Source organism: Myotis myotis, unplaced genomic scaffold, assembly GCF_014108235.1.
Source record: "Myotis myotis isolate mMyoMyo1 unplaced genomic scaffold, mMyoMyo1.p scaffold_m19_p_32, whole genome shotgun sequence".
Classification (NCBI taxonomy): Eukaryota; Metazoa; Chordata; class Mammalia; order Chiroptera; family Vespertilionidae; genus Myotis; species Myotis myotis.
Window position 1 is genome coordinate 2,339,012 of NW_023416338.1, and position 24,095 is coordinate 2,363,106.

The 24,095-nt window shown below is 48.6% G+C and overlaps 1 protein-coding gene across 2 annotated transcripts in view; it reads left to right on the forward strand.

Annotated features, from left to right (window-relative positions):
• NWD1 (NACHT and WD repeat domain containing 1) overlaps window positions 1–24,095 on the forward strand; it is a 71,260-nt gene that overhangs the window by 5,619 nt on the left and 41,546 nt on the right. For both annotated transcript variants that reach the window (XM_036302694.1, XM_036302695.1), the window contains 4 exons: window positions 3,019–3,104; window positions 5,245–5,361; window positions 11,898–12,195; window positions 17,926–19,198. In XM_036302694.1, the coding sequence (XP_036158587.1) occupies window positions 3,021–3,104; window positions 5,245–5,361; window positions 11,898–12,195; window positions 17,926–19,198 (1,772 nt within the window). In that variant the 5' untranslated portion in view covers window positions 3,019–3,020. The remainder of the gene's footprint in view (window positions 1–3,018; window positions 3,105–5,244; window positions 5,362–11,897; window positions 12,196–17,925; window positions 19,199–24,095) is intronic.

Genomic DNA, 24,095 nt, shown 5'->3' on the forward strand with positions numbered 1-24,095 from the left:
GGTCACAATCCAATGTCCAGCCATCAGCGTTAGCAGACCAAGCAGAGCAGCGGGGAGCAGTTGGTTCAGTTCCCCAGGGACACTGCAGGGGACAGGGCTGCAGGTCACTGAGGGGGCCTTGGAGGGTGAGAGAGACACCCCCATTCCCGATGGCCCTGCCTGGCTGGCCTCCCAGGAAGGCCACTCGGCCACTGGTGTGAGGTGTCTGAGATTCTGTCCCCGTCCCGGGGAAAGATCGTCCAGGTGGGTGGACAGCATGAACGCGGGCCCCCTCAGCCCAGGCACCCGCCGGCGGCTTCTCCAGGGTCAGGCAGGCCCCCTCCCAGAGCCTCCATCCAACAGTGTGACCATCTTCATCAGCTCCACCGTCTCAGGTAAGGAGCAGGGCAGGGCTTGGGTTTTAGAAGCCAGGGGCACTCGTGGGGGTGCCAGGCAATGGGCAGGGCTCACGGTGTCCCCTAAGGGACCTGGATGTGAATGCAGCCCGGCCAGTGACCCATGTGGGAACCGGGAAAGGGGAGCATCCCAGACCCTCTATTTCTGCTTTGATTATCCAGGCTCAGAGCCTGACTTGATAGAGTTGCTATGAGTGGCAACCAATATCGCAACTAACATTTGTGGTGACTGCACGATGATGCACTAGGCTGATCCTCCCCTCACCCACGCGTTGTAGTCACACTGGGTCCCAGCAGATCCTGGAACCCATGAAGCCCTAGGCCCCAAAAGCTACTGTTATTTCATTTATGTGTTTGTTGAATGCCTGGCTTCCCCCACTAGGGTATGAGTTCCACCAGGGCAAAAACTGCACAGAGAGGTGTTCTGGCAAAAGTTTAATAACCTGTTCTTCAAAAATTTTAAAGTAAAACAACAACCACAACCACATAAAACATCTGATTTGCACTGTCTGCCCATTTCTGTGGTGTAAGTCCTCCACCACGGTCAGTTTCAAAGCTGCCAGTGTGACTGCACAAACACGGAGTGGGGAGGAACTGGGCAGCGGTCCCCACCCTCTATTTTCCTGCTACAAAGGCAATAGCCGTAAACAAACTCACGAGCAGAGCTCGCAGCCAAATGGGGTCAGATGACTCGGAAGCGATGGCTTTTGAGTCCTTGTGATCTCTTATAGCCTTTGCTATAATGTATTCCATTGCACGGTCAGATCATTTAAGTTTTCATAATGGCCGTGCCAACAGCTGGCTCACAGCCTAATTCCTGAGGATTTAGCCATCCGCTCTCCCAAGCCAGTGGGGGCCAGCTGTGGCATACGGCATCATTTATATACGTCTCATTTGCTGTTGTGCCCTTGACCTAAGCCGTGCCTAGGTCTAAAGAAACTTCCCAGTTGATGTTTTATGGACAAATGTAAATAACCTGTGGGATTTATGAAACAGGCATGGGAAGGGGAGGGGGTGCGACAAGATTGGAATTGAGGTCAGCTCCTGTGGCAGGACCTGGGCAGTTTCTTTGTGCCAGTGGCTTTGAGAGGCCTTTTATTTTATTCATTCATTTAGTTAGTTAGTTCGTTTTTGTTAATCCTCACAGGAGGATATTTTGCCATTGATCTTTTAGAGCAGCGGTTCTCAACCTGTGGGTCGCGACCCCTTTGGGGGTCGAACGACCCTTTCACAGGGGTCTCCTAAGACCATCGGAAAACACATACATAATTACATATTGTTTTTGTGATTCATCACTATGCTTTAATTATGTTCAATTTGTAATAATGAAAATACGTCCTGCATATCAGATATTTACATTACAATTCATAACAGTAGCAACATGACAGTTATGAAGTAGCAATGAAAACAGTTTTATGGTTGGGGGTCACCACAACATGACGAACTGCATTACAGGGTTGCGGCATTGGGAAGGTTGAGAACCACTGTTTTAGAGAGAGTGGAAGAGAGAGGGAAAACAGACAGAAACATCGATGTGAGAGAACCACGTTGATTGGTTGCCTCCTGCATACGCCCCAACCAGGGTCCTGGGCCAGGGAGGTGCCTGCAACCAAGGTACATGCCCTTGACCGGAATCGAACCCAGGACCCTTTGGCCCGCAGGCTCTATCCACTGAGCCAAACCGGCTAGAGTTGGGAGGCCTTTTAAAGACACTAATGTGACCTCCTCCGGGCCCTGTGGAGAAAACAAATGCTTCTTCAAAACCTGTGTTGCACAAGGTACTTTTACTTGTAGACTTGGTGGTTCTACCAACATTCATTGAGTGCTGAAAAATCAGTAACGGCTGCGACCAGAAGAGGTTTTTCTACTTTGGGAGCGTGCAGCCCTGAAGAGCAGAGGGGGAAACTGAGGCTAGCCTGACACTTGGCATAAGGCCACACGGTGAAGTCCGGGTGGAGAAGGTCTTAGAATCCAGGTCTACGCTGGGTAGGGCTGCCAGATTTAGCAAAAACAAACAAATAAATGAACAACAACAACAACAAAACCAGGGTATCCAATAAAATTTCATCTCAGATAAACAATGAATAATCGTTTTCTATAAGTCTATCCCTTATGGTAACAGATGATTTGTTGTTTATCTCACATGCAAATTGAACTGGGTTATCAGCTATGCAAAGGTATCCACATATTGCCTGGAGCAGGTTATTTGTTGCTTAGCTGAAGTGCGAATTGAACAGGGTTTATTAGAAATGCAAATTTACCCAAATGGTGTGTGGAATGGGCTATACTTATGCTGCCAAGTTATGCATTGTTTATCTGAAATGCAAACTCTAATGAGCTTCCTGTGTTTTATCTGGCAGCCCTAACCCAGGGCAACTACCCACCCTGGTTAGTTGGGAGCGAAGGGCTTCCTGGGATGTGGGATTTTTAGTGCTAGTACCTGGGAAGTCCCCGGCAGTCCAGGAGGTTTGTCTCCTTAGGTTGACCTCATGTATTTGTATCTTTTGATTTCCCTTGAAGGGCCTCAGCCTGGGTGGGAGGGAATGAAGCTAAAATCAGAGCCATGGACCAGGGGAGAGTTCTGGGTTCTTCCATCGAACACCTTCCATGTCGTTCCCTGCAGATATGGATGCGGAGAGAGAAGCTCTGCAGTCTACCGCGTACCCCGAAGTGCAGACCTTCTGCCAAAAGCACGGCCTGATGTTTGAGGTAATCATCACCTGCCCACGCCTCCTGCCTCCGTTTCCTCCGCCTGGAAAGAGGGAGCAAGGGTGTGCCACCCGGGCAGTCCCAGCGGGGCTCTGTGCTCCGTTTAATGCTTTCCTGTTGCGTCTTGAAATTCATCGTGATTTTTGAACAGGAGACTCACATTTTCTTTTTGCAGTAGACCCTGCAAATTCTGTCGCTGGTTCTGGCAACGGGCCAGGGAGATAAAAGTCTTTTGAAAAGGCAGGTGGAGGGATGATGGCTGTGCTGTGGGCACTGCGGTTGGCACAGGCGGGTGGCACATGCTCGGAGCAGAAGCCTTGAGACCCCGCTCCTTGGACGTCATTTGTGTGTTGTTTTCCCCAACCTCCTGGCCCTGCCCGCTGGGGCGGCTTGAGGACTGTGGGACATGCAGGTGGGTGTTGAGTGGGCCGTGCCTTTTTCCGGAGTGCTGGACACAGTCGCTCCTGGCCCCAGTCTCCTACAGCTCACACCAACCTGCGGGGGGTGGGGGTGGGGGTGGGGGTGGTGGTGGTGTCACTGCCTGCGCGTTTGGTGTGGAAACCAACAAACCATCTTTGGGGTCTCCGCTCTAATGGGCGCTGCCTCCTTGCCATTTATGACAGCAATTCAGCACCTCAAAGTCCCTGGATTATAAGATGAACTGCCATTGATATATATATATATATATAATATATATATATATATATATATACATATTATATATATATATATTACATATAATATATATATAATATATTTTTATTAATTTCAGAGAGGAAGGGAGAGGGAGAAAGAGATGGAAACATCAATGATGAGAGAGAATCATCATTCGGCTGCCTCCTGCACGCCCCCTACTGGGGACCGAGCCCACAACCCAGGCATGTGCCCTTGACCGAAATTGAACTCGGGACCCTTCAGTCCACAGGCCGATGCTCTACCCACTGAGCCAAGCCAGCCAGGGCTCACTGATACATTAGTAAGAAGGAAGCAGTGCCGGAAATTCGACTGCCTGCCGTTGAGCACGAGATACAGCTCCATGGCAGAGGCCCTGGAAAGGAAAACCTACACGCTGAGAACGGATGCAACGCCAATGTGCATCCCTTGATGTCTACATGGGTGCTAGCTATGCAACACTCACTGCTGGTCCTCAATCAGAGACGGGGGACAGTGGCCCAGAGGGGGAAGGTTCTCCCCAAGGCTGAGGGCTGACGCTTGTTCTTTCTCCCTTCCTTCCTCCAGTCACAGTCAGCACTGTGGTCCTTTCACCCTGTGGCTGTAGTTCATTAGGAATATTTATTCCCTCGGGGCAAAATAATTTAAGGAGGTAGGACTAGTCTGAGTCCCATCCTCCCCGCTTCCTCATCCCAGCCTTTCACGGGGTCAGCCTCCCTCCTTGAATGGAGCCCTTCCTTCTGCCCGAGGCCCTCCTCTGGCTCGCAGGCAAAAATGGCCTCAAGCGTGCGGTTGCCAAGGCGACTTGGCGGCATCTGATTTGGGCCAAACGAAACGCCCTCCTTCTCCTTCGCAGAACAAGTGTGGACACGTCCTGCTTTAAAAGAAACGGTTTGAAAATGCTCAGGGTCTTACATTTTTTTTAATGTTTTTAAATAAACTTCTATTTTGGAACTGAGATTTACAGGAAGCTTGTATATGACACAGAGTTCCCATATTTCTTGCACCCAGTTTTCCTAAATGTGAACATGTCACATTATCAGGTGCATTTGTCCCACGAAGAAATGGACGCTGGCTCATTGTTGTTAACCAGCCTCCTGATGTTACCAGGATGTCACCCGTCGTCTCTGGTCTCGAGCCCCAGATCCCACCCAGGGACCCCCCGGTGCATTTGGTTGTCAAGTCTCCCCAGTCTCCTCCAGTTTGGGATGACTCCTTGGCCTTCCCGTGTTGCTCACGACCTTGGCAGTCTCGGGGAGGATGCCCCCAACCTGGATCTGCCTGATATTTTTCTCACGATTACTCTGGGAGTTCAGTCAAGTTCTTTTCATCCAGACACTGCCCCCCCCCCCCCCTTTGGGGAGAAGCTGTCAAAAATTATTGAAAGAAACGTTATGCCTTTGCCAAAGGCAACTGAAAAGTCACCCACCCGGCCCTTCCCTGACGCACCCACTCTCGTCATTTCCAGGTCGTCGATCTGAGGTGGGGGATTCGGCACGCACAGGCCACTGACCACATGACCACGGAACTCTGCTTGGAGGAGCTTGATCGGTGTCGGAAAACATCCCTAGGGCCGGCTTTTGTTGTGAGTCTCTTGGGAGAGATGGGGTCACTCTTAAGTCTCTTCTAGCACCAGGATATGGCCCCTGCTTCCCAGCCAAATCCAGGCGTCATTTCTGCTATCACACCCTCTCTCCATAGCCTGTCTGTGGCAGACATTGCTAATCGTTCGCAGCACTTTTTCTGCAGCGCTAGCTGAGACCCAGACATTAACAGTCACGTGGGAGCAGCAGGTAAGTTAGAGAGCAGAGTGTTGAAGTCCAAAGGGATCTTGGGATTGGCTCTGGATTTTCCTTGAGCTTTCCCCCGCCACCTACTTCATTTATTTATATTTTAAATCTTTATTGTTGAAACTATTACACATGTCCCCTTTTCCTCCCCCACTGACCTCTTCTAACCCGCCTCCACCCCCCACCCCAGGCCTTCACCACCCTCTTGTCTGTGACCATGGGTGATGCATACATGCATACACGTTCTTTGGTTGATCTCTTCCCACCCACCCACACCCCCCGCCTCCCCCCTGAGATTCCACAGTCTGTGCCATGCTTCTATGTCTCTGGGTCTGTTTTGTTCATCCATTTATTTTGTTCATTAGATTCCACATCTGAGTGAGATCCTATGACACTTGTCTTTCTCTGCCTGGCTTATTTCACTTCCCATAATGCTCTCCAGGTCCATCCGTGCTGTTGCAAATGGTAAGAGTTCTTTCCTTTTTAACAGCTGAGTAGGATTCCATTGTGTAGGTAGATATACCACAGCTTTTTTATCCACTCACCCGCTGATGATCGCGTAGGCTGTTTCCAAGTCTTAGCTATCGTAAATTGTGCTGCTATGAACACAGGGGTGCATACATTCTTTCTGATTGGTGTTTCTGATGGCTAAGGATAGATTCCTAGAAGTGGGATCACTGGGTCAAAAGGGAGTTCCGTTTTTAATTTTTGAGGAAACTCCTGTTTTACACAGTGGCTATACCTGTCTGCATCCCCACCTGTACACTACTTCTTATAATCATCTTTTAATTGAAAAAAGTGCCGAAAACTGCCCTGTCTGGGTGGGTCAGTGGGTTGGAAAAATCATCCTATGCACCAAAAGGTTGTGGGTTTGATCCCCAGTTGGAGCGTTTCTCTCTCTCTCTCTCTCTCCCCCCGCTTTCTCTCTCTCTAAAATTAATAAACATATCCTAAGGTGAGGATTTAAAAAAAGAAAACTAAAAACTAAAATAATTATTGAAAAGTATCCCAACTCTGAAAATGCCTTACCAGTTTAAAAAAATAAATAAGTTTAAAAATATCTTATAAATATAGAGAATAAAAGAGACAAAAAAAACCCCACAAAAAAACCAAAATATTTTTTCTAAAAAAATGTCTTAACATTTATAAACTCCAACTAAAAACCCCAAAGAACCTGTGAGGTTCTCCAGTGAGGATTAAAGAAAAAGAATAGTAAAGGGGGAAAAGCCAAGAAAGTACCTTTGCCCAACACACCTTAATCACAAAGAAGCTTCGAGCAGCTACCAATAAACATAAAAATACTCGGAACCTCTCCTGGAGAGAAGATTGTAGAATGTAGGAGAGGATGGCCCCATTTTAAAAGCTCTTTTCCAGGGAAATAAAGAGAACTAGGTGAGGTGTGTTTGGCCTTAGAATTGCCTGCCCGGTGCGGTAGACATGAACCACATGTGGTGATTTAAACTTAAATTATTTAAAATCAGGCAGAAGTAAAATTTCAGTTCCTCAGTCCTCCTACCCACACTGGGATGGCAAGGAGCCACTGTAATTGGAGAGCACAGATGAGAACACTTCCCGTGGTGCAGAAAGTGCTGCCTGAGAGAGCAGGCCTGCCTACCAGAAACAAGGTGTGTGAGAAGCTTTCTTTGTTATATATTGTTTTGTCTATACAACGAGAGGCCCAGTGCATGGAATTCGTGCACTGGTAGGGTCCCTTGCGGTTGCCAGCTGAGGGCCAGGGCCTCCCTGCCTTCCCCCGGTGGGCCCTGCCCCCTGGTAGAACTCCTGGACAAACTCCTGGTCAAGGGGACAATTGCATACTACGCTTTTATTATATAGGATGGCACTTGGTTTCACTCATTTGCTCTATACTTTTGTGGGTGTGTTGGCACCACCTTTTTGTCCCTTTTTCTCCCCCCCCCGCCAGCTTTATTGAGATACTAGTGGCCCGGTGCACAAAATTTGTGCACATTAAAAGGGAATTAATTAGAGGAAATATTTTAATATTGCTATTTGCCCTTTCTCTATAATAGAAGCGTCAGAGATGAAAGAAAATTAGTAAAATGTATACAAAAATCTCCCTCTGGTCAGAGTCTGGGGCGCGTCACGGGACTCAGAGTTAAGTCTCCACCCACCCTCGGTGCCTCAAATTCTCGCGAGACCCAGACCCAGCTGGCCCCACCCCCGTCAAGCCCTGCCGGGCGGGGGGCGTGACCTCAGGTCCCCCCGCCCGGCCTCATCAGGTATCCTGGCCCCCGCGTGAGAGCATGAGGGTGTGAGGTCGTGACGACCATTTGCATATTAGCTCTTTATTATATTGGATTATATAGGGTAACTGATATACAGCATTGTATATGTTTAAGGTATACAGCATAAGGACTTGACTCACATATACAGTGAAGGGATTACTACAATAACTTTCATTAACATCCATCATTTCATATAGATACAAGTAAAGAAAGCAAAAGAGAAGGATTTTTTTCCCTTGTAATGAGAACTCTCAGGATCAGCTTTCAAGTGTCCCGTGCGGCAGTGTTCACTCCAGTCGTCACATTGTACCTTACAGCCCAAGGACTTACGTACCTTGTGACTGGATGCTGTTACCTTTGGACCACTCTGTTGTCATTACTGTTGCTTTAAAATACACCCTGACATCTGGAGAGCTCTGTAGTCTTGCTTGCGTATCTCCTCCACGAATAATGTTTTCCCAGTCTTCTCATGAGCCTCCCAAATGAGCCTGATGATTGATCATGTTGTTAAGTTTCAAAGAAAAAAGAAAAATAAATTATTAAAGGGAAAAGGGAGGTGGGGAGAAAAAGAACCCCAGGGGGAATCCGATTTTGCAACCCAAACGGAAGGCAGTGAAAAGCACAACACGGTTTCCAGGTGACACGGGGAACCAGAGGCCGATCTCTGAGCTTCTCCCAGGCCCCACCGGCCCAGGGACCTCGCACATCCTTCCAGAAGGGCTCTGTGGGCCGACCGGATGGAGGACCTCTCCCTGCATCCTGCTTTTCTGCTGCACCAGGCGCCTCCCCTCTGTCGCCCCAGAGTCACAGCTTCGTTCTCCTGTCGTGGCTCTGGTTTGGGGGGCTCTCCATGGAAAGCTGAGCTGTGCTGGGAGCCCTTGGAGAGGCTTCTCTCTGGTAAATAAGTCATTAGGCGCCGTGGCAGGGGACCTCGCCCCGGGCACTTCTCCTCACGGCCCTGCGTCTCTTGGGGCACCAGAAGCTCCAGCGTCTCCAGACAGTTGCTTCTGATAGCTCCTTGATCTCATTCTTTGCAGCTCTTCCCACTCCCGTTGCTTCCGTCCCACAGACCTGAGCAGTATTTAATTTTAAAAAATATGTTAACCATCTGTCTTCTTCCTAAGATCTCTGGTCTGTGGTTTGCTGGTGACACCTTTCTCAACTTCCCTTGTCCCTCCAAGGCCGTGGCTATTGGGAAGGCCCTGGGAGAACCGTGTCCTCTTCAACATCCTGTCATCTCAGATTTCGTATCCAGGTTTCCGGGGTGCACACCTTTGGGATATTCTGGAACAACCCCATGAAGAGGGAGGGGTGCTTGCTTCTATTTCATGAGGAAACTCAAGACTTTGGGCCCTATGTCCCAGACCTAATTCTCTTGCATTCCAGTCTGCACTTTCTCAGAATCTGTTGGGGCAGAGAGAGGGCCTCCTCGTGTTCTCAGCACCAGAACCAAAATAGTTGGTCCTCACCACACCCTTCAAAATCTTGCCCATAGGATGGCCTTTTCTCTCTCCACTGCTCCCTTCTTATTGGTGCTTTCCTGTGCTGGAACACGCTGTTTCCTCTGCTTGTACATGCCTGCACTTCCTGCCACAGGGCCTTTGCACATGCTGTTTTTGCTGTTTGGCAGGCTCTCTGTCCAGTGCATCCTTCTCAGATCTTATTCTGCAGCTCAAGCCTCATTTCCTCAGGGGAATTTTCCTGACTCTACAGCCCACATGTTTATCTTTTCTTCCTAGCATCAGTTGCACTTTGACATTGGTGCCTGACTCACCTGTTAGGACTCCAGGAAGGCAAGGACCCAGCCTGTTCTGGTCACTGCTGTCTCTTGAGCAGCTGTCCTGGGCTTGGCTCAATAAATATTTGGGGAATGACTGTGTTCAGAACTCAGAGGTTCCATGCTGGGACTTGATTCCTCCTCCCCCCCCCCAGCCCCCCAACCCCATGACCTCAGACCAATTCCAATTTGGCACCTTCTCTGGGGCCTCAGTTTCTACATCTAACAAGGAGAAAGCAGGACTTCGGGTTTTCCAGGGAGCATTAGAGCTGGGAGGAGTGAGGCACTTGCCTTCAGCACAAAATTTAAGGGGGTGCCAAAAATTGTAGTTATCAAGATAAATATTTTAGTGCAATCTTAAAAAAAAAAAATCAAAATTGATCCAAAAAAATCCACCAGGAAGAAAATATCAAAATGCTGCATAAAGACAGGCTCCTTCCTGCACTTGTGAGTCCTCACTGGGCCCGGCTCCCGGCTGTTGTTGGAGGCAGTCCTGCTGCCAGGGCCACCTCAGGGCGTGAGATTTGGGCAGAACCCATGGAGCCTGTAGCTCTTGTCCCAGCGCCTATTCCTGGGGCAACCCAGTGCCTACATATGAGCAGCTGCCATTTTCTCTTCTGTACAAAGAAGGAACACGAATGTCCTGGGGCTGCTGCAACAAATGGCCACAAACCAGTTGGCTTAAAACAACCGAATTTATTCTTTTGTGGCCTGGAGCCCAGAGGTCTAAAACCAAGGTGTCAGCAGGGCTGTGCGCCTGCCTAAATTTCTCAGGGAGAATTTTTTTCTTATTTTTGCCAGCTCCTGGGGGCTCCAGGCATCCTTGGCTTGTGGTTGCATCACTCCGATCTCTAGCTTTGTTGTCATATCATCTTTTCCAGTTTTGTTTTGTTAAATCTCCCTCTGCCTGTCTCTAATTAAGACTAGAGCAGCAGTCGCCAACCTCACTGATGGTCCGTGAGGTCCAAAAGGTTGGTGACCCCTGGACTAGAGGCCTGGTGCATGGATTCGTGCACTGGTGGGGTCCCTCGGCCTGGCCTGCGGGGATCGGGCTGAAACCTGCTCTCCGACATCCCCCGAGGGGTCCCAGATTGCAAGAGGGTGGTTCTCAGGTGATGCATCCCAGAGTCAGGCTCCCTCCTCTCTGGTTCTGGGTGTGTCACCCGAGAACTGTGGCTGCCAAGTCATCACAGCTTGGCAGCTCCTTCGTTGAGAGCCTGCCCCCTGGTGGTCAGTGTGCATCATAGCTACTGGTCAGAGTGTCTGCCCCTGGTGGTCATTGTGTGTCATAGCTCCCGGTCGGATGGTCAGACTGTCGGACAGTCGCTTAGGCTTGTATATATATATATACTAGTGGCCCGGTGCATGAAATTTGTGCACGGGAGGGGGGTGTCCCTCAGCCCGGCCTGCACCCTCTCCAATCTGGGACCCCTCAGGGGATGTCCGACTGCCGGTTTAGGCCCGATCCCACACAGGCCTATCCAGGACTGCACAATCCAGGACTGCTGGCTCCTAACCGCTCACCTGCCTGCCTGCCGGATTGCCCCTAACCGCTCTGCCTGCTGGCCTGCTCGCCCCTAACCGTCCCCCAAATTGGCCTTCTTACCCACAACTGCCCCCCCCCGCCAGCCTGCTCGCCCCCAACTGCCCCCCTGCTGGCCTGATTGCCCCCAACTGCCCCCCTGCTGGCCTGATCGCCCCTAACCGCCTCTGCCTCGGCCCCGCCACCATGGCTTTGTCTGGAAGGACATCCGGAAGGTCTCCTGGAAGGTCTCCTTGTCTAAATAGCATATTACCCTTTTATTAGTATATATATATTCTCAGGATTGCATTTAGGGCCCATCTAACTTAACTGCATCAGCAAAGACTCTGGTATTAGTGAGGGGTCGTCCAGAGACACCCTCACAGGCACACCCAGAAACCATGTTTGACCAGCTATCTGGGCATCCCTTCGCTCAGTCAAACTGACACATAAAATCAACATCACAACCTTGTTTGATTAAAGGTACATTCACAGGGTCCAGGGATTAAAACCAGATATCTTTGGGGGAGGGGGCTGCTGTTCAACTGCCACAGAGGGCTTCCCAAGCAAAAGATGCTCGATCGGATTCCAAATGTACGGCCCCTGCTCTCAGGTACCTCCACACACAGGTGCTATCTCTGCCTGCACTTCTTCATGTCATTTTCACCATCGCACCACGGCCAGACACATTTTTAGGAGCTCTGCGTGCCTCACCAAGGGTCATAGAGCCAAGTGCCAGAGCGAGATTTGAACCCGTGCCTCTCTCTCTTACCCTCTCTCTGCCAGGCCCTCCTAGGTGACCAGTACGGCCCCTGTCCGGTCCCCACGCTGATCGAGGAGAAGGAGTGGGAGGCACTGAGGGCCCAGCTGAGCACCAGACCAGCTGACCTGGAGCTGGTGGCTCACCACTTCCGGAGGGACGAGAACACTGTGCCCCCCAGCTACGTGCTGCAGGCCCTGGGCACCAGGGACACCCGTGGGCCGGAGGAGGCCACCCTGATCTCTGTGCTGCGCGGTGGAGCCCAGGAAGCCAGAAGGCTGGGCCTCATCACCCAGGAGCAGTGGCACCGCTACCAACGGTCAGGTGAGGTAGTGAGACTCCCCGGGACCCATGGGCAATGCCCACGTGTTCAGAATGCACATTGAGTGTTGGCCAAATGCCACCGTCCGCATTTCTGTAAATGCCGAACCAGCCTAGCGCCCCGGTTCTCAGAAAGGTCATTTTACACATGACCCTGGAGAGTTCAGCCGTGTTCCAGTTAAGTTTTGGTCTCTTGGGATCCTCCTCTCCTCCTCCGGCTCCATCGCTTCTCCCAGGGAGGCTCCTGGCTTTAGGGGACATGTTCTAAGACAACCATCATCCCTGTTTGCCTTGGACCAAGAGGCTCCGGGGATGCAGGACTGTTAGGGCCAAACCCAGGACAATCCTGGGAAAACGCCCAAGTTAGACGGTGCGGAGAGCTCAGTGCTCTGGCCTTGCTGCGCCTGCCTCAGAGGGGAAACGGGCCCAGGAAGGAGGAGTCTCATCTGGCCCAGGGTGAGAGCAGGGATCAGACCCTGCGACTGCTGAGTCCATCACCCGGCTCCCGCCGGCCCCTCGCCTCTCAAACCACCCCCCACCCACGCCATCCTCCACTCCAGATATCAGAAAGATTTTTCTACAAATGCAGCATAAGCAGGTCCCTTCCCCACCACTTGCTGCCAGCAAGAAACAGGTTCTTATCGCTTGTGGGTTAGTCATACATCAGTTTGTGGGTTATTAGTATGTCAACTTATATCACCAAACATTACATGTAGGAATTTATGTTACTCAAACTATTAAATATATGAATTCGTATTACTAAAACTATGTAATATATGAATTCATTTATCTACATAGTCAATATATGAATTTATATTATAAGTAATACTAGGGACCCAGTGCACGAATTCGTGCACCTTGAAAGGAACTGTGGGCCAAGAGGCTGTGGTGGGCACAGGGGCAGGTCTCGGCCCATCCTCCATGCCCCAACTCGGCCCCTCCCACCGTGGCCCCCTGCCCCCTGTCTGCCAGCAGCCCCGCTTCCACCGTTGCTGCTTCCACACGCTGATGGCGCCTGGCCCCACTCGCTCCTGCTGACTATCAGTGGGTGTGAGCGGGCCGGTGCTGTCAGCAGGTGGGAGCGGCTGCTGCTGCCCCGATCACCCCTAAGGAGCAGGGGGCGGTGGAGAAGCCCTCAGGGATGATTGGAGCCAGCAGCCGCTGCTTGTACCCGCTGATGGCACCGAGTGATCAGGGCTGGTGCCGGGTGCCAGCAGCGGGTGCAAGCAGTGGCTCCAGTGCTGGCAGTGGGTGCGAGTGGGGCCGGCGCTGGCAGCAGGTGCGAGTGCTGGGCGGGGACCGCGGCGCGTGGGAGCAAAGAATTTTCAGTAACCATCAGCGGCTCACCCTGATGCCTTGGTCTGACACCCCCACTCACCTGCTCCACCATCCCACTGGGCCAACGCCCACCATGTTCTGCATGTGCCCCCTGGTGGTCAACGCACGTCATAGCGACAGTTGTTCAGTTGTTCCACTGTTCGGTCTATTTGCATATTAGGGTTTTATATATATATAAACTATGTGGATTTATATTATATGTAAACATTAAATATACTGATTTATTTAAGTATATTGAATGTAGTAATTTATATTAATAGTATCTTAGTTTTGTTAAAATATATTAATTATATTATCTATTACTAAAATATTAAATATATAAATGTATTTATGGATATATTAAATATATGAATTTAATTTTATTAAAATATATTGATTATATATTATCTATTACTAAAATGTAATGTATGTATTTATCAACATTAAATATATGAATTTATGTTATGAACATTAAATATGTGCACAAATTTAATATATTGATTTATTTAAAGATATAAATATAGTAATTTATATTAATATTTAAATTTTATTAAAATATATCAATTATTATCTATTAGAGATATATTAATTCTAGTAATGACATATTCACTTTTAAAAAATAAACTTTTTGGAGAGAGGATCATTTAAAATTTTTTAAAAATGTATTTTTATTGATTTTAGAGAGGAAGGGAGAGAGATAGAAACATCAATGATGAGAGAGAATCATTGATCAGCTGCTGTCTTGTGAATCAAACTGTGACCTTCTGGCTCATAGGTCGATGCTCAACCACTGAGCCACGCTGGCTGGGCAAAGGGAGGGTCATTTTAGATTAACAGGAAAGAACAAGATTATAAAGCTACAAAGATAGTGCAGCGTTCCCGTGTGTTTTTTGTTCAGATAAGTTAACATCTTATGTGATCGCAGTACATTTGCTGGGACTGAAAAATGGACACGGATACTTAACGTCAGTACCCGATGATTAACTAGACTCCAGACGTCCTTCAGACTTCCTCAGTTTTCCCTTAACATCCCTCTGTGTCCCAGGACCCCATCCGGGGCCCACATGGTGTTTAGTCAGCATGTCTCCGTAGGCTTCTCTGTCTGTGACAGTTTCTGTCTTCCCTTGTTTTTTTCATGACCTTGACCCCTTTGAGGAGTACTGGTAGGTGTTTTGTAGAATGCCCCTCACTCTGGGCTTGTCTGGTGTTTTCTTGTGATCAGACTGGGGTGATAGGTTTCTGGGAGAAAGATCACAGAGGTGATGTTCCCGCTCCAAGCCTCATGTCAGGGGGATCGGGTACTTGATGCCCACCTGACAGCACAGGTGATGCTAACCTTGGTCCTTGGTCTAAGACAGGAAAGACATATCAATTTTGAATACACGGTTGATGTGACTACTGTTGATGGCTACTGTTGATTGAACACTTACTATGTCGCTATTGTTTGCTCCATGACATGGAGTTAAATATGCTAATTGCCTTCATGACATGCCTGCCATCAAAGCCATGCTCAGTATCTGGGATCTGTGCTTTGAAATGGGGCTGGATTTACAGCTCAGCCTGGCCCCTTTCCAGCTGTACTGACTTCTCGCAGGCTTATAGCCTCAGTTTTCTCATCTGTAAAATGGAACTAGTCAGAGTTAGTATGTCATGGAGTCCTTGCGGGGTTTAAAGGGTCTTGTCCTAGCCATGACCTCATTGGAGCTCTAAGCAGCAATGTCAGACCTAGCCAGTTAAGAAGTCCTGCATGAAAGAACGAATAGGAACTCCTCGAAAGTAGCAGAAAGCATAATGCATGTCAGCAATGGTGTCTCAGGCATGTTACTCTCCAGATACCTTGCTCAGCTTTCTTTTCTAAAAACTTTTTATTTTGAAATTCACAGGAAGTTGCAAAAAAATAGTAGAAAGAGGTTCCATGTATTCTTTTTTATTATTTTTATTTTAAAGAAAAAGGAGTTTATTATTTACTGGCCCTGGAGTGGATGAGGCAAACCACTGGGCACACAGCAAGGAGGTGGGGGAGAGTGCGTGAGATCTGCTTTTCATTTATTTATCTATTTTTAAATTTTTTTTTATTGATTCCAGAGAGGAAGAGAGAGGGAGAGAGAGACAGAAACATCAATGATGAGAGAGAGTCATTGATCGGCTGCCTCCTGCACGCCCCACACTGGGGATGGAGCCTGCAACCCAGGCATGTGCCCTGACCGGGAATTGAACTTCCGCCTCCTGATTCATAGGTCGAACTCAACCACTGAGCCTTGCTGGCTGGGCTGCTTTTTATCTATTTATCTGGACATTCAATATTATTTTATATTAGTTTCAGGTGTGCAGCATAGTGGTTAGACATTTATATGATTTATGAAGTGATTCCCACCTAGTACCATTCATAGTTATTACAATACTAGAGGCCTGGTGCACAGATTCCTGCACTGGTGGGAATCAGCCTGGCCTGCAGGGATCGGGCCGAAACCAGCTCTCTGACACCCCCTGAAGGGTCCCAAATTGTGAGAGGGGCAGGCCAGGCCTAGGGACCCCACCGGTGCACAATTGGAGCTGGGGAGGGACCGTGGGCAGGCTCCAGGGCGTGTTCCGCCCATCTTGCCCAGCCCTATCAGCTGGATCCCAGCAGCAAGCTAACCTACCAGTTGGAGTGTCTGCCCCCTGGTGGTCAGTGTGTGTCACAGCGACAGGTCAAATGGTCGGTCAGTGGGACATTTAGCATATTAGGCTTTTATTATGTAGAATGATGGACTAAATTCCCTATATTGCTATTTTGTGACTACCCACCAGGCACCCTTTAACCAGTTTCCACCAAAGGTAACAGCTTGCAAAACTAGAGTACAATATTACAACCAAGACGTGGACATTGTTATAATCCAGAGAGAACGCTACTTTTACAGGCACACACTTGGCGTGTATGTGTGAGTGCAACCAGGCTATGCATGTGTATTTCATTCCGTGCAATTTTATCACCCGTGTAGCTTCAAGTCACCACCACAGTCAATGCATAGGGCTGTTCCCTTACTGGAAGGATCCCTCCTGCTACCCCTTTAGAGGCACACTTACCCCTCCCAACACCCAGCCCTTGGCAACCACTATTCCATCTCCATCTCTATCATTTGATTTCAACATGTTATAGAAGATGGAATTGCACAGTCTGTGATCTTTTGCTTGGCTTTGTCCCTTCAGCACAGCGTGCTCAGCTTTTCACAGTATTAGCTCATAGAAAATCCTCAAAACAGCCCCTCAGGATTGGACTGGTATGTCCATGCCACAGGGAGGAAACAGATTCAGAGAGGTACCGTGGTTTGCACAAGGTCACACTGCTTGAAGATGGTCTTGGATGGGTTCATGCCGAACTGGGTTCAAGAAGGATCCCATCTTGGGACTGTGAGTTGCCTTCACGCCTCTGGCCTCTGTTCCCAGGGCTGAGGCGAGTGTGGGGCCACTCCAAGGAGGACTTCTGAGTGGCTCCTGTCTTTGGCTCAGAGACTAAGTCCTGCCTCCAAGGGGCTGGCTCACTCAGCTGCAAAGAGCTGGCAGCCTCTGCTGAGTGCAGAGCAGCTTCAGACATAACTTCGTAGGTCTGGTTGCTAGTTCCAAACAATGGCTTCTAAGAAGTCAGCGTGGCCCTTTGGTTCTGGAAAATATGGGTTCTCGGGGCAGCTGCTACCTGCTCTGGGACAAGGGTCTGGCAAAGGATGGCCCGAGGACCAAATCCAGCCCACTGTTTGTTTTTTTAAATAAAGTTTTATTGGGACATACTGGAGAGCATTCATCTGTCTAAGGCAGTGGTCGGCAAACTCATTAGTCAACAGAGCCAAATATCGACAGTACAACGACTGAAATTTCTTTTGAGAGCCAAATTTTTTAAACTGAAACTATATAGGTAGGTACATTGCTATTAACTTAATTAGGGTATTCCTAAGCTGGCCTTTGCTAAAAACGTCCTCAGTCTGATTGAGGTACGTTCGCTGAGGTCGACCCCTTCCTAGTCTCCCATCCACACTGGTCTTGTATACTTGCTTCGTCTATCTCCCTTCGTTCATCCTCTCTATATGTCCAAACCATCTCAACATTCCTTTCTCAATCCTCGACACTACACCTTCTTTCACTCCACAACATTCCCTAAAATTAACCTAATAAACTTTACTTAAAGTTTTAAGTCAACTTTGCACTGTACGTGTGTGCCCGCACGTGGTATTTTGTGGAAGAGCCACAGTCAAGGGGCCAAAGAGCCGCATGTGGCTCGCGAGCCGCGGTTTGCCGACCACTGGTCTAAGGTCATGCCATATCACTCAGGCGCATGTTGAGCTTCAGAACCACTACCCCCACCTCCCAAATGTGTCTCCCAAGTGTCCCCACTCACACCAGCGGATGACACACACTCTCTTCCCTTCTCCTCTACTTTTGCAGTCATCGAGTGGGAGATAGAACGGGGTCTGCTGAGCTCGACAGATGGGGAGCAGGGGGCCACTGTCTTCTTGAGGGAGATCCGGGACCTGAACAGACACATCCTGGATGACTGTGCCCTAAAGATGGTGGACCGGCTCGCAGACGGCTGCCTGGACACAGACGCCCAGAACCTTCTCAGCAGCCTCAAGGGGCGCATCGCTGACATGCAGCCGGGAGTCCTCAAGGCCCACCACCTGCCGTGGAGCCGCGACCTGGTGAACCCCAAAAATAAGGCTCACGCCCGGTACCTGCAGGAGCTGGGGGAGCAGTTTGTGGCCAGGGCTAACCACCAGGTGCTCCAGCGCCTCCGGGAGCTGGAGGCGGGCAGGCAGGAACTGGCCTGGCTCTACCAGGAGATCCGCCACCACCTGGGGCTGAGTGCGGAGGCCACTAGGACCTTCTGCGGGCGCCAGGAGCTCCTGGCCCGGGTGGGACGGCGACTCCGGCAGAGTGACAATCACCCGCACACGCCCCTGGTGCTTTTCGGACCCCCAGGCATCGGGAAGACGGCTCTGATGTGCAAGCTGGCCGAGCAGATGCCGGGGCTGCTGGGCTGCAAGACGGTGACCGTCCTGCGGCTTCTGGGGACATCACAGATGAGCCGCGATGCCCACAGCCTGCTCCGGAGCATCTGCTTCCAGGTGTGCCTGGCCTACGGGCTGCCCCTGCCTCCCGCCCAGGTCCTGGAGGCCCACAGCAGGGTGGTCCAGTTTTTCCACATCCTCCTGCACACCGTCTCCTGCCGAAACTTCGAGTCCCTTGTGATCCTGTTGGACTCCGTGGATGATGTGGACTCCGCCCACCGTTGGAGGAGGGTCCCCTGGCTGCCTCCCAAGTGTCCCCCCAGGGTCCACCTCATCTTCTCGGCCTGCTCAGGGCAGCGGGGAGTTTTAGACGCCGTGCAGCAGACGCTCAAGGACCCAGAGTCCTACTGGGAGGTGGAACCCCTCTCCAGCAGCCAAGGGCAAGAGATGATCGGGCTCCTGCTGGCGGCCTCCAGGAGGACACTGAGCCCAGGGCAGAGGGCTCTGCTCTGGGCCGGCCTCCCGGAGTGCGGGCACCCCGGGCAGCTGAGGCTGGCCTTTGAGGAGGCCCGGAAGTGGGCGTCCTTCACTGTGCCCGCCCCTCTGGCCTCCACTGCCGAGGACATGCTGCACGAGCTGTGTGCCCGTCTGGAGCAGACCCACGGGCAGCTCCTGGTGGCCCGAGTGCTGGGCTACATCGTGTCTTCCCGGTAAGTCTCTGTTTTTTCTCCACATTAAAAAAAACAGTCCTGGATTAATTTTATTTTTTTATGCCAGTAAATAGAGCTCATGTACAAGAAAGATACAAAACATGCCACATAAAAGTTCCTCTCTTAAAAATAAATGTGATTTAATGTACTAAGTTGCTATCTAATATACAACTCATATTATAATGCATATTGCTGAGAAACATTAGTTGCAATGCATTTTGTTTGTTTGTTTGTTTTTAATCCTCACCCATGTGTGTATTGATTTTAGAGGCAGGAAGGGGTGGGGGGAGAGATAGGTTACCTCCCATAGTGGGATTGAACCCACAACCCAGGTATGTACCCTGATCGGGGATGGAACCTTTCAGTGTATGGGACAATGTCCAACCAACTGAGCCGCACGGGCCAGGGCAATTGCAATGCATTTTTTTGGAAAGGTGCTTTCGGCCTTATTTTTTACACATAAAATAATTTTTAGGTTTTTTTTAAAAACAAGGAAATTCTCAGAAAACCTCAAGCAAAAACCTTGCACAGACCTGAGGGAGTCTGATGACAGTTTATAATATTAATCTGACCTTCATCATTATTATTATTTTCAATATTACCTTGTTCTAGATCATATATTGTTTCTTTTCCAGCCACCCCCATCCTCCTCCCCTTTGGCAACCATTATCTTGTTCTCTGTATCTATGGGTCTGTTTCTGTTTTGTTTTGTCTATTTATTTGTTTAGTGTTTTAGATTCCACATACAAGTTAAATCATACGGTATTTGTTGTTATCTGACTTATTTCACTTAATAGACAACCCTCTAGGTCAGTGGTTCTCAACCTTCCTAATGCCTCGACCCTTTAATACAGTTCCTCATGTTGTGGTGACCCCCAATTTCATTGTTACAAATTGAACATAATTAAAGCATAGTGATTAATCACAAAAACAATATGTAATTATATATGTGTTTTCCGATGGTCTTAGGTGACCCCTGTGAAAGGGTGGTTCGACCCCCAAAGGGGTCGCGACCCACAGGTTGAGAACCACTGCTCTAGGTCATCCAGGTTGTCACAAATTGCAAGATTTCATTCTTTTTTATGGCAGAGTAATATTCCACTATATATATATATATATATATATACACATATATAGATATATAGATAGATAGATATACCTATATCCATAGTGGCTGTACCTATATCTATCTATCTATCTATCTATCTATCTATATCTATCTATCTATATATTATATATATTATAAAAGGCCTGTGGCCCTAACGCTGTAATGACCAATGACCAGCACGGGTGGGTGGGGCCATGCAATTTCACAGACTGGGCAATATATATATATATATATATATATATATATATATATATATATATTTTAGAGGCCCAGTGCACAAAATGTGTGCATTAGTAGGGTCCCTCGTGGCTGCTGGCCAGCGCCTCCCTCCCTTCCCCAGGCCAGCCCTGCCCCCTGGTCGAACTCCCAGGCAAACTGCCGGTCACAGGGACAATTTGCATGCTGCACTTTTATTATATAGGATACCATCTCTTCTTTATCCATTCATTCATTGATGAGCACTTAGGTTGTTTCCATGTCTTGGCTATTGTAAATAATGCGCAATGAGCATAGGGGCACATATGTCTTTTCCAATTACTGCTTTGGATTTCTTCAGATAAATACCCGGAGGTGGAATTGCTGGGTGCATATGGCAGCTCTATTTTTAATTTTTTGAAGAACCACCATGCTGTTTTCCATAGTGGCTGTACCAATTTACAATCCCACCAACAGTGCACAAGGGTTCCTTTTTCTCTGTGTTTAACTCTTTTTATTTAATTTAATTAATTTATTTGATTTATTTTTATTAATCCTTACCCAAGGATATTTTTCCCATTGATTTTTTTTTTTTTTTTTTTTTAGAAAAAGTGGAAGGGAATGGGGGGGGGAGAGAGAGAGAGAGAGAGAGAGAGACATCAATTGGTTGGTTGCCTCCCACACAGTGCCCCCGAATAGGGCTGGAGCTCAAACCTGCAACCCAGGTCCTCTTTTCAAACTTGACATGTAAGGCATGCAGTCATCTCCTAGGGCTGCCGTAACAAATCACAAACTGGGAGGCTGGCTTAGAACGAGAGAACTTTGTTCTCTCACAGTGCTGGAGTCCAGGAGTCTGAAACCAAGGTGTCAGCAGGGCCGCGCTCAGGTGCTAGTGGAGAATCTGTCCTAGGCCTTCCCTGGGCTCTTCAGCTTCACTCCAGTCTCTGCGTCTGTTGTCTCCTGGCCTCTCCCTGTGCGTGTCTCTCTGTCTGAATTTCCTTCTTCTTGAAAGGACACTGCTCGTCAGATGAGGGCCCACCTTCATCCAGGATGACCTCATCTTAACCTGATCACATCCCCAAAGACTATTGTCAAATGAGGTTCCATTCACAGGTTCCAGGTTGACGCTTATTTGGGGGAAACACTATTCCACCCACAATAATTCATGTATCGTCAAGTTCACTCTTTTAAAGTGTGCATTTCGCCCTGGCCAGTGTGGCTCAGTTGGTCAGAAAGGTTGCTGGTTCGATTCCTGGTCAGGGCACATGCCCAGGGTTGAAGGCTCAATCCCCAGAAGGCAGCGAATTGATGCTTTACTCTCACATCAATGTTTCTCTCTCTCCATCTCCTCTTCCTCTCGTTCTAAAAATATTTTTAAAAAGAAATTATAAAGTGTACATTTCAGTGGCATTTTGTACATCCCCAGTTTCAGCAACCACTGTCCATCTCCAGAACATTTCATCACCCCCAAAGGAAACCCATCTGCATTCGCAACCCCTCCCCGTCCTCCCTCCCCCGGTTCCTGATACCCACTGACCTGCTTTCTGTCTTATATTTCTATGCAGACAGAAATATAAGATTTATTTTGTAAACATTTTACTTTGAAATACTTTCCAATTATGGACTAAACTCCCATCGTGCAGAGATTCCCTTACATCAGGTTTTCTCAGCCCTGGCGCTACTGACGTTTGGGGCGCATTCTTCTTGGCGGTGTGTGGGGGCCTCTCGTGCACAGGAGGGTGGTAAACAGCATCCCTTGCCTCCACCCACAAGATGCCATCCTCATCACGGCACCCAAAACTGTCCCGGGGCGCCGCCACGTGTCCCCTGCAGGCAGATCGGCTCTCGCTGACAACTGCCTCCAGACGCCCTTCCTGCAGAGTCACCGATTGGCCGCATTAGCTTTGTCTCTCTCCCTCTCGTTTTCCTTCTCTTTCTCCTTTTTTTAATGTGTGTTTATTGATTTCAGAGAGGAAGGAAGAAGAGAGAAATACAGTGGGGCCTTGACTTACGAGTTTAATTCGTTCCGTGACGGAGCTCGTAACTCAAATTACTCGTATGTCAAACCATAAAGCGAACGAGTGAGACACGTGATGCTGGGCTGATGTTGTGGCGTTCACTGTGACGTTCGCTGCGCCAACTAGCGGTGGGGTATCTGAAGCTGGCTCATAACCCGAATTTTAGCTCGCAACTCAAAGCAAAAAATCGGCCGAGAGACGGCTTGTATCTCGAAAAACTCGTTAGTCAGAACACTCATAAGTCAAGGCCCCACTGTAGAAGCAACAGTGATGAGAGAGAATCATTGATTGGCTGCCTCCTGCATGCCCTGCACTGGGGATCAAGCCTGCAACCCCGCCATGTGCCCTGACCTGAATCAAACCATGACCTCCTAGTTCATAGGTCGACGCTCAACCACTGAGCCATGCCGGCCAGGCTCTCCCTCTCTTATTTATTTACCAATGTTTTCCTTCATACCCTCCTTCTATCTATCTATCTATCTATCTATCATTTTTCTTTCTTTCTGTTTTTTTTCTACTGATCTATCATCTATTTTTCTCTAGCTAGTTAGCTATTTTTCTTTTATTTATAATCCGTTCTATTTATCTGTCATTCTCCCTTTTTATTTATCTATCTAATCTGTCTTGATATCTATCTATTTGTACATATACATACACATACAAATCCACATATAGTTTTCCCCTGAACCATTTGAGAATTTATTACAGGCACCATTCCTCTGTACCCTTAAATATGTTACATATTTCCTAAGAACAAGGACAACTAGAACCCCACGCTGCCACAGAACAATTATGAAACACAGGAAATGTATCACCGACACAATTATATTTAATACACAGTTTATAGTTAAAACTTGCCAATTGTCACAAAATGTCCTTTATAGCTGCCAATTCAGAACCACACATTGCATTTAGTTGTCATCTCTTTGGTCTCCTATAATCGGGAACATTCTGTTGTCTGTCTTCGCCCTTTCGAAGAGCATGGACCACATTCCTCAATTATTTTTTTACTTTTTGTTGTTGTTAATCCTCACCTCACCCGAGGCTATTTTTTTCCATTGATTTTTTTTAGAGAGAGTGGAAAGGAGGAGGAGAGACAGAGAGAAACATCGATGTGAGAGAGACACATGGATTGGTTGCCTCCCGCATATGACCCTACCAGGGGTGGGATCAAGGCACAACCTATATGTGCCCTTGGCTGGAATCGAACCTGGGACCCTTCAGTCTGCAGGCTGATGCTCTATCCACTGAGCCAAACCAGCCAGGGATACATTCCTCAATTTATAATGGGTATATGTATCCTGGTCCAGTTTTTGAGTAATGGGTCTGGTACAGAAGGTCTGGGGTAGGGTCTGGGACTTGGGTATCTCTCCTTCGATGCTGCTGGTCCAGGGAGCACAGCTTGTGGCGGCGGGAGGGGGGTGGGGGTGGGGGCGGTGTAAAGAGATTGTAGGTCCTTCCACCTGATGTTCGGTCTGATGTCTCCTTGTGATCACATCCAGGTTAAACCTGAGTAATGCTTGGACACCCATTTTTTCCCCACTGTAAGGTGCAATGTTCCCCTTTCTGATTACTA